Raw genomic sequence first — 11,378 nt, forward strand, 5'->3', positions numbered from 1 at the left:
TTTTCCTCGAAATACAGTTCTTTACTCTACTACCAATAATAATATTAAAGAAAATAGAATTTGTCCTAAGTAAGTACAGAGCAAAAAAAAATATGTAACAAAAAGTATAAAAACATTAACAAAACATAAAATAGTGGTTATGTCCCCCCTTTAGGCAGTTTGGATCAAGTTTGTGTTCACGAACAAACCGCAAATGCTCTTACCACGTTCTTTTAATGGTTTAAAAAAAGACATGATCTTACAGCCTCCTAAACTTTCCCGACAATACGTTGGGTAGAAAGAAAAATTAAAAATAACAACATGTCTAATATATTAGTACTAATATTTAAAATCCATCAAGTCGTTCTTCGATCAAAGGGGTAACGGTCCCTAATGATATTGGTCTTTCTCATTTTTCGATTGAAGACAATCTATTGTTTTCCAAAATATTCTTTCGACTCGTCAACTGATGGCTTGATCTGAAAAAAGAAAATTAAACGTGGACTCTAAAATTCTTTATCTTTTCATCTTTTGAAAGTGTTTTGTCTAGTATCTTCAGTTCAATAAAACAAGCGAGAGAAAAAGAGAATTCGCGACGTGATTTGTGACAAACTTCAAAATATCGTTTTCGAAAAACATTTAAAATTGGAAACTTAATATTTTACAAAGATATAGATATGAGAAAAAAAATCATCTTTCGTTTCCAAGGTGTAAAGTAAAAGAAATCGGTAATTCAAAAAGTTCAGGAAAATCTAGTAAGATTCACCAATATATATTGTTGAGATGATGACGTCAAACATAAAAGATTTTTTCTTGATAATGCATGTGAAACAAAGTCTCTACACTTCTTCATATCGGGATTAAGACGGGTAAGGTTATGTATATAACTCAACTCAACTCAAAAAGTAAGATAAAACTTAAATGTTTTTAATCAAAAACGTTTAAATATTACCACAAAAATTTTCTAAACTTTATAATTTAATTCCTTCAACGGGGAGATGAGATTAATTAAGCCTCAGCGTAGCAGCCTGTAAATCTAAACTCATCTGATGGCAAAACACTTTGCAGAAACACTTAAGCCCCTGAACACCAAAAAACCTATCAGCTTTCCAGCTTATGGGTTAGACAAGGTCAAGGTCAGTTTACACTCCTGAGAACCTCGCTGACATTTTTAAAGCAGTTTTGATGAATTAAGTTGCATCACATGAACAGCAAATGCTATCTTCTGAACTGGAGACCTGGAAACTCAAGAGCTAGACAGCAAAACAAAAAAAGAACTTACGGTGTCAGATCCTGGTTTCCATCCAGCAGGGCAAACTTCTCCGTGTTCGTCAGTGAATTTGAAAGCTTGTACTAATCGCAAAGTTTCGTCGACAGATCGTCCAACCGGTAAATCGTTGACGGTGATTTGTCGCAGTGTTCCTTTGTCGTCAATAATAAATAATCCTCTAAAGAAAACAAACATGGTTTAAATCGCCAAATATAGGAAAGATTGATCAATCTTAGACATAGATTAGAGAAGGTTCATCCATGAAAAAAATCTCATTTTCGTACTACCAACCAATTGAAAAAATTCAATTAAAATCATTTTATTCAAAGCCATGAAGGGGCTAGACTTCAAACTCCAAAAACGCATGACTCGCCTGGTTTTTACATGAACCCGTCATTCTTAATGCGGCGCAGATCTTAAAACTTCACTTTTTCTTACTTAAGAAAGATTAAAGATTAATCTCTAGCCCATTTGGGGCTAAAAAACCATTTCCAGACTTATGGATTCCTAGGAAACGCCTTAAAAATCTTAAAACATGGGTTTGATCTGAAATCATCAAAATAAGGGTTAGAAAGTACATCGCACTTTTATGGCAAGCATGCTTTTTGAATCTTGAAATGGATGAAAATTAGTTGAAAATTACAACTTTTAGCTTTTAAGTAATCCAAAAACGTATCGAAACCAATCTTACCTGAGAGAGATGCCTGCATCTTCAAGAAGGATTCCGTAGTCTTTGGAAATTTGTTTTGTTAAGTCAGATACAAGTGGGATATTCATTTTACCTAGGCCTCCTTTGTTTCTTGGTCTCTCAGTCCTGACAGGAGAAAAGAAAATAAAATCAAATATTGTTCAAGGTTGATCAATGCAGACTAATGGTTTAATAAAAAATACATGTGTTATCAAGACCATAAGGTTGCTATGGAAGCCAAATTTTAATCATGTTTTTATTTGCTATTCATAAGAAGTTCAGCTAAACATTTTGGAATCCATGGGAAATATATTTCATAGTAATTGTAAATACCTTCAGTGGATTAAGTTTTGTAACTTTTGGTCATTTTCCATAATTCAGTCCTTGCCAAAGATTTAGGATCAGGATTTTTGTTAAAGTGAAAAAGAGGCTAATTCCTGAAATGCTATCTACTTAAATCTTGACCTTTGATTAGCGAAATATCAATTTAAAAAATTAGCCACTAAGTTATTCTTTAACATGCAGCAATGCACAGAAAATAAGATCCATAACATAACATTAGGCCATACTATTGGAAGAATATTTTCCATGGGATAATGGGAGAAGAATTTCCAGGACGTATAAAGGAGTATTTTTTCATTTTTCCAGGGAATAAAAAACTATTTTAAATTCCCAGGTGTTTAAAAGATTGATTTTTATTTGTCCAACCTCACTTTTAAGGTTTGAAAAAAAATTTCCCAAGGGTTCTTTTGCAAACTTTGCCATTTTCCAAAGGGTATCCACATGTGTCTAAGCAGGTCTAAGAATCTTTTTCTGCCTTAAAAAGGTTCATCCCAGTTCGCTGAGTATGACAGCCTCAAAATTTGCACCTGCACTCGACTTTTCTCAAGTTGTGCACTCAAGATGCCAAACACTCTGCAAATTGGGGTTCATCCACCCCCTGTTTGGAAATTTAATGAAACAGCCAATTACCATGCAAGATGTGAGAAGTGTGAGTCGACTGAGCATGCGAGGACTTCACAGTTGATTGCACGGAATTCGGCAGCACGGTCACTAAAAGCAATGATTTCTGTTGGGCACACAAATGTGAAATCCAGAGGGTAGAAGAACAGGACAACATATTTTCCTATGAATGATAAATGAAAAACAACATGAAATACATTATACTTACAGATATATTTCATAACATAGCCTGGACGTAACATTTAAAAAAACAACATGAAATACATTATACTTACAGATATATTTCATAACATAGCCTGGATGTAACATTTAAAAAAAACGAATTTCTGAATAGTCATTTACTTTTGCTTGATAATTTACCCTAGGTAGACATGGGCTTATTGCTTATTGAGCTGATTGTGAAAGGTGCCAAAGTGCTGACAGCTACCAACACTTAATAAAAAGATCTTTAAATCAGTTTACCTTTGTAGTCAGAAAGTTTGACCTTGCCAAAACTGCCATCAGCTAAAACAGATTCAGCTTCAAAGTCAGGTGCTTGTTTTTGGACAAATGCTTTGCTCATGATTGCTCTGCAAACAAAAAATAAAAAAAAGAAATTAGAAAACAAGTTGTATTTTGCCGAATTAACTTCCCTAATAGTACATGTCCAAAACGCAAGAATTTGTTCTTTCAAGGGTATCTAATTTTACATTGAAAATCCAAGCACAGCAGAAAAATATTATTGTGCCTCAAATCATAAACAAGTCTTAAGGATCATCACGCACCGGTGTATTTTTATATTTTTTTAGGCATCCATTTATCTGATGCCGTCCCTATTGAAATCAGCCTATCTTGACTGATCTTGAGAAAAACACTACAAAAAATTCTCTTTCTGATCACCAACGGGGCTACCCTGTAGCTTTCTAAGATTTCCCTGGATTTCCCTCAAAATGTTTATCTCATGCAAAATGAATATCTCAAGTTGGCAGGTCTGCTTTAGTTGTTTGATTAGATTCAAATTTTTTAAATATTATTTGGCATAGCCAGACGGTGTCAATCAAACAAATGGAATGCCAAATCAATTGAACACAATCAAATATTACCCAAGATTTGCTGTTCAAATGCTTGATTTTAAGTTTGATTGTATTTAATTACGTTTGATTGATTCAGTTGCATTTGCTCGCATAAATCGCTCCCTTATTTTCAAGGATTAAGCATTGTATTTGTAAAAATAAAAAGAAATGTATTGAATTGGATTTATTTTCAATCATCATAGAGACTGATAGAGAGATTACATTCTGATTTTGCTCACTATCATCATCTTTTTGAAATATTTTGACACAAAATAAATTTTTTCCAAATATTGAGTTTTAAAACTCAATTCAAAATTAAGTCTCTTGGCCGTATAACAGCCACAAAAAAGTGCTTGGAATTTTCTAGGGCATTTTCAAAAAGTGAGTATAATAAAGAAAATTACTGACTTCGCTTGAAACACAACATATTGGGTGTAAACATACCAAAAATAGCAAGGGGCCACTCACATATTGATTCTTCCTACGACTAACGTCAAATTGACGAGAATGTTACAGTCTGTGACGTGAAGAAATTTCACCAGAAATATCAATTTTTGAGACGTTTATTCTGTGCCAAATGTTACTTTCCATATTTCTTCTCCTCCTTTTATCAACTAAGATCTGCTAAGATCACATACCTAGGTATTCATCCGCTTTACTATTTCACCGAACAATTTTATCCAAAACAAATGGCCTGATGTTTATGTCTCGTGTTCCTTTTGTTTAGACGGTCCACAGTACTAAAGTGCGCATTTTTACCTACCGTTTTCACGGTGGAGATAGTGAAACTCTTTTAAACGGTGTATTTGGCGTTAGTCGTGGGAAGAATCGATAGGTGAGTGACCCCTAACAAAGCTAGTGACAATAATGGTCAGTATAGACTTGAACTCGTATATCAAGATTACGGGATTTGGAGTACACGGGCTGATTTTATTTTCGTTTTGAGTGGTTTCATTTTCGATTTCAAGCCAACATCTTAGCAACGGAGTGCTCGCACATAATTACAGGGGTTTGTGCAAAAATTAAAATTAAGAAAATTTTCCAAATCCCCCTATTCGATTAATGCAATGAAAAATGAAACTTTTCTATGTTTCACTTTTTTGCACCTATTCTTCAAGATGAAAATATTTAACATTTTAAGTTCTTCTTTTATTCAGTGATTCTTTATACTGTTTTGATAAACACCTGCAAAGGAGCACAGGGAAGCAATCAGTAGTAGAAGAGACCATTTCCGTTTTTGTTGCAGATTTTGAAATAAACTTCTCTCAGGGATTACTTGTCAATGTACATGTACACATATGTTGTGTCAACTTGTCAGCATTGTATTATTGTAAAGGAAAAGATAAAAGAGGTAAGGCTAGCCTAGTTTCTAATCCTGATATAGAAGTTTGAGTTTAGACTGATGGTAATTAAGTGTAACAAATAAGAAGAAAGTCTTGGTCCATGTTGCAGCCCTGTGAATTCAGACAATCGGCACGCAAGTTTTGCCAACCTAGAGGTCATTTAGGTCGGCAAAGCCGTCCTAAGTAGCTTGTTTAGGTCGGCAAAGACGAACTGCTCTATAATTGTGTTAATAAGTTTTATGTTTTATAAAGAGAATGAAACGAGGCTCAATTATCATGTGTTATCAAATGATAACACAATTTTAGATTAACCGAACAAATAATATTTTCCCCCTTTAGGTCGGCTTTGCCGACCCAAAACATTTCTTTTGTCGGTACGCCAACCTAGAGTGTAAATTACGTCGGCAAATAAAAGCCGACTTCAGCTCAAGTTACGTCGGCTTGCAGGTCGGCATTGCCGAATGCCGGCCTTGATTCACAGGGCTGATGTTGTATTTCATTTTTGAAAATTTTGCGATTTTTTGACAATTTTTAAAATTTTTCACGTGTATTTAATTTTGCAATTTTGTATTTGATGACAATCACAAATATCTTCGTTTTGCGACGCCTGACTGACTCTTGAAAATTGAGTAGAATTGAGTCGGTAAGTCGGTAAATTTGTCGGACCTTTCCTGTCAATGACGTTTCCTTCGTTCAAAAATTTTATATTGCCGGTTTTTTGAATTTGTTTATCATTATATGCACCATTTTGAGTCGGCGGTCACAGTGTTCCAAGTTCATAATTTGAAACCACCCATAAAACGCCGTTGTTTTGGCTGCTGGCTAGCAGGCAGTTTCCTTCAATAATACGGTAGATGTTATATCGGATGACCAATCGTCACCTTTTTTTATTTCCTATCTCTTATCCTATTTTTCTCTTTTCTGACTATCTGAGACTTTGTTTTTTATTTTCTAACTATCTAAGTTTTCTAGGTTTTGATCTGTCAATCATATTTTGTCCAATCAAATCATCGCACCGTATGGGGTTGGAACCCTCAGTTCCGGAAGACAGCACTCTATCCACTGTGCCATCGTTGCATATCAAATTCCACAATTTGAATAAAGTTATATCAAACGGACAAATCTCTGGATGAAACTCCCAGCCCTACTGATGCCCCTACAAGGATCCCTTCGGGATCCAAAGTAAAGCCACAGGGTACGAGTGCCCCTATAAGGACCTTCGGTCCTTTATTGTGACTCTCGAGCTCCAACACTGACCCTAACTGATGATAACCAAACCCCTGTCTTCCAGGGTGACTTTTAGCGATGCGCGGATAAGAAAATAAATAAGGTGACTTTTGGCCATTCGATCTAAGAGCATCACAATAATACACTGGAGGATGGATGAAAACCCGAAAATTCTTACAACCGACCGACCGACCGACTCACTTTTTAGACTCAACGAGAAGACAAGATATTTGTGATTGCCGCCTTTTTGAAAATTTAGCATACTAAATTTTGCAAAATTTGACCTAAAGAATTGCGAGTACCTGCAAAATTTTACATTATGCAAAATTTAATACCATAGAGGTAATTTAATTACAATCAATCTAATTGAACATTGTAATCAAACTAATCGAACATAATCGAATCTCAACCTAAACTAATTCAAACGCAATCAAACATACATTCCAAATAAACACTCCCCCCCCCTGCTTGTTAATTTTTCAAAAATTTTCCAACCCCCAGACCTTATATTTTATTAGGACCCCCTAACATCATGCAAGTTATCTGGAAAAGTCTTTGGCTTGGAAGTAGAATCTTACCCCAAACTACTACTGAAAAACCAAAACACCTTTCACAAACATCAAAATGAGACTGTAAATGGATGAACATGATTAATACTTATAGAGAATTAAGAAAAGTGACGTAATTTAATTACTTCTGCTAGAAGATTCCTTCCTTTGAAACTTGGATGGTCAGTTTCGAGTTGGCCTGTTGCTTCCTCTTTGTTTGAGGAAAACGTGAAAAGTGATGTCAGCAAGAAATCGCAGAAAAAAGAAAAAGGTTTGGACGACACAGCGTATATTTTACCGAACGATTCGAAATTCAATATGGTGGATTTCACGTGAACGAAGAGATCAAATTACCAAATTACGCGCTTTGTTTACTTTCATTTTGCAAGTTGAGATCAGGGCAGGAAGGAATTGAAAAGGAATCTTTGATTATTCTTAATATGAAATGACATTAAAAGTATTTAATTTCTTTACTAATATACCAGTAAAAATTGTACGTTAAACCTGATCTTGCCGTGATGCCTTTTTACGTTATTATGATGTAAAACTCGTAACCCTTAGCTAACGCTGTCATAGGCAAAATCGGCAAAAATTAATAGGGTGATGGAAAATTTATATCGCTCTTTTTTATCCATTTGGTGCTTAATCTGTTCACGCAGTGGGGTATGCAGTTTAATTAAATTTCGGATAGTTTGAATTAGAAAAAATGAAAAGCAAACATCTAAAGGTTTACCTTGAGTATGATAAAAGTCTCGTTTGCTGGAATGGCGTAACATTCACAGGTGTTATTGCGGCGGCCAATTTCGCCCGCGTGAGAAGGTTTTTCGAGCCTGTTACTGTTGATACATTTTTAGCGTGTTGTAATGCCCTTCTTGCAAAAGTTGCCATCTCTTAAACTGCAGAAAATCTCTTCTATTGCTTTCGAAATGATACTCCCTCGCGATTGCTGTTTAATGTTTATGTTTACAAGAATGAGACCGTTCTGCATTTTACAAAAACCCACGATACAAACATAGGCAATATCATTTAAAGTCCAAATAGGGGTTCTTGTGAGAGAATTTTAGGTTTTATGAAATAATATGCCAAAATGTATGAGAGCTTAGAAGTTAGATGAAATTTGAGTCCTAAATTCAGAAATTATATAAGTTTTCATTGAAATTCAGCAACTTTTATCATATCTTATTTGCTTTTATGGGTGGTTTCAACTTATAGCTTCTAAAGAGTCGTTATTTTAGCACGTGCGCTTTAAAAAATTCAGATTCGGAACTTTGTGGAGCAAGACACAAAGCTATGATCCAATCCAGCGGCATCAGCATACATTTCACCTGCCATCCTTAAAAAACTGCAAACAGGCAGAAAAAAGCAGAATAGAATGAAATGGACAACCAAATACATCTTGCTTTCAAATTCTTCAATGTATCCACGTTGGTAAGAGAATATCTTCTATTTAATTTGGTCCCTTTAAGAAATAAAAGAAAAAACGGAAGCTGTTTAAAAAATTCTTCTTTGGTTTGAACAATGTTTCTCGGGTAGGTTTTATGGCGGCATGTCTCAAAAACTGAATATTATAATAATTTTTAGATCGCATTAGTCGACAGAAAATGACCAAACAAATGACTGAACGGGTTCCCGACTGAACACGAAGGGTACTATGACGAAGTTTCTAACCTGATGTGTAACCTAAATGTTTTTTCACTGAATTTTTGAGAAAAACTGCAAAAACTGATTATAATGCGGCTAGTTCGAAACACGGGTCACAGGGCACAGGTCCGGGTCACGGGTTACGGGGCACAGGTTACGGGGCACAGGTTACGGAGCACAGGTTACGGGGCACAGGTTACGGGGCACAGGTTACGGGGCACGGGTCACGGGGAACGGGGAACGGGATGAGGGGGCAGCTCAGATCAAAGTAATTCAAACAGAAAATGTTTTAAAAACACTGAAAATTATCAAAAAAATCAATTTTAAGGTATTTTATCCACTTATGACTATTTAAAACGTCTAAATCTAACCACATGCTTTCCACGTGCTTTTCGAAGTTTGTTTCGTGTACAATGCAGACCAGAAAACACCGCAACATATTACATGCATATAACAAGCTTATAATATCAATATAGCGCTTTATGCATGTTATATGTTATATGTTAGTAATATACATATTACAATTCCCATCGCCTGAAAACCAAGCTTTCTCAAGGAAATGATAGTACGGCTATTGTTAAATCATATCTCATTATATCCCCTCCATCACCTTGAGTATGAATATAATTTTTAATGGATAATAACGTAAAAAGATGGTACTTTATATTTTCCACCTACCATTATGAATTTTTAATAAAAATAACGCAATTGTACTCATATCTCTATAACCACTATCTTGCAGCATTTAATTGTTTTAAAACATGTCAATCTATATCTAGTCACATAATTAGCATCCTATTGAGTATGAAAAATAATTATTAATAATATTTATATACTATTCGTATATAATTGTTTTAGACATACTATACTAGTACTATTATATGTGCTATGTAGTACGTATATATGAATTATACATCATAATTTCGTGATATTTCTTTCTGGTCTGTAATTTGTATGCCCCGTGACCCGTACCCCGTGACCCGTAACCTGTGTTTCGAACTAGCCAATTATGATGTCATATCAATGACGTCATAAAAACTAAAAATTGAATTTCTCGAGAATGGTTTATCCAATTGTCTATTTCAAGATTTTGATGACGTCAGCAGAAATTAGTAAAAAATGGAAAACTCTTTTTTTGCTGATGTAATCAGAATTTTGAAAGAAATTTTTTTCTCAAATGATCGACTTTAGTAGGATACATCTTTGGTGAAAATTTGAAGACAATTAGGTAAACAATCCTTGAGAAATTCAATTTTAGTTTTTATGACGTCATCGATTATGCCGTCAATGATGAAATTTCATGTTTATACTACCAGTCAAACTGGAGTTATTCAAAAAACAAGTTTTTTGGTTTTTGCCTATTACCTATTTTTGGGTCAGAAAATTGATTATGATACAGCCATTCCAGTGACCTACACTCCAATACGCTTCTTTCGTAGTAATATGATTTGATAAGTGGGAAAGGTGATTAAAAATTACGGTAAATTTGAATGTGCCTTAATTTGCCCAAGTTTTAAATTTTGTGACGTCATCGAGTATTTTCTGCGCCAAACTTATGTCCTTTTTTGACATGCCTTAAGTTACACGAGGAGTAGCATGCATGAGAAAAAAGCCACTGGACAACAGTTTTCTTGAAAGATTTAGTACTTAGTTTTAGTGATTAACATTTTGAATTCTCAACTAAGAAGTGAAAGTTTTTAAATTTAGTTATTTTCCAGATCATATTTTTTCATCCTTTGAGCTTCAGACTAAGAAAAAGCAAATTAGATGAATAAATTATTCCATGTGACCCATAAAAGAAGGGTATAATAGCTTATTAAGGTGTCTGTAATTATGTGAATTTTTATTGAATTCTTGTTTCATTTTAAAGAGAAAGACAATCTTAAAATTGGTCTATTATTGGTTTAAAGCTTATGAAGTCAAAATGTCTTGGTAAAAATAAATGTTGTGTTTATTAGCTGCAGAGAAAAAATATTGTTAATTCTTGCCTCTTAGGTTTTAGATATTATCAGGTGTTTGCAACATAGGGAAATAAGTAATGGTAGACTGAAATACCCAAAATTATATGTTTCAAAGAAAATAAAAAGTGAAATTTTCCTTAAATTGTAAAATTGGATTGGGATATCATTGGTGATGCAATCAGGGTCTGAAGTACTGGCTACATTGACCACACCATTGTATAACAAGCTTAAGACAAGAATTTGACATGGAAAAACAAGATAAAAAAACAGAACAAGGAAGATCAAGTGAAGGAGAAGAAAAGGGAAGATTGGGAGGGGCAATTAATTGTAGTTGTAGATGAGTATAAGGCTGACTTAAAAAACCCTTATAAGGCCCCAATTAAAAAATGCCAGTAGCTGAATGTCTATTTCATACCGCCTTAGTATGGGTGGTGACTCATCAGTTGTAAATCCACAAAGATCCGATCAAAGAATAAAATGCTCATTTTTTTTACAAATTTGAGCTCAGTATGCTTATAAGCGTTATGCTTATAAAAAAATAGATTGTATACAGGAAAGCCCATCTCATCAGGATTAAAGATTTTTAAGTATTGTTATTCTTCCAAACACTACAAGTTTTAATAAAAACATAATGTACACCAATTTGTTTATTTTTGTCAATGAACAATAAATGACTTATAGTAGAGGCCTTTTTGCTTACAGGGGA

At 34.3% G+C, this 11,378-nt stretch overlaps 1 protein-coding gene across 2 annotated transcripts; it reads right to left on the reverse strand.

Annotated features, from left to right (window-relative positions):
- Positions 1-8,020, reverse strand: LOC136800501 (peroxiredoxin-1-like). 2 transcript variants are annotated; one of them, XM_067057160.1, is made up of 6 exons: positions 7,804-8,020; positions 3,363-3,469; positions 2,910-3,063; positions 1,941-2,063; positions 1,262-1,427; positions 1-458 (listed from the first exon to the last, which is right to left on the reverse strand). In XM_067057160.1, the coding sequence occupies exons 1-6, from the start codon at positions 7,956-7,958 to the stop codon at positions 411-413; spliced, it is 753 nt and encodes a 250-aa protein (XP_066913261.1). In that variant the 5' UTR covers positions 7,959-8,020; the 3' UTR covers positions 1-410. The 2 variants fall into 2 exon arrangements, with proteins under 2 accessions (XP_066913261.1, XP_066913262.1); XM_067057161.1 differs by lacking the exon at positions 7,804-8,020 and adding an exon at positions 7,217-7,335.
- Positions 8,021-11,378: the final 3,358 nt, after the last annotated feature.

This window comes from Clytia hemisphaerica, unplaced genomic scaffold (assembly GCF_902728285.1).
Source record: "Clytia hemisphaerica strain Z4C2 unplaced genomic scaffold, Clytia hemisphaerica genome assembly, whole genome shotgun sequence".
Lineage (NCBI taxonomy): Eukaryota > Metazoa > Cnidaria > Hydrozoa > Leptothecata > Clytiidae > Clytia > Clytia hemisphaerica.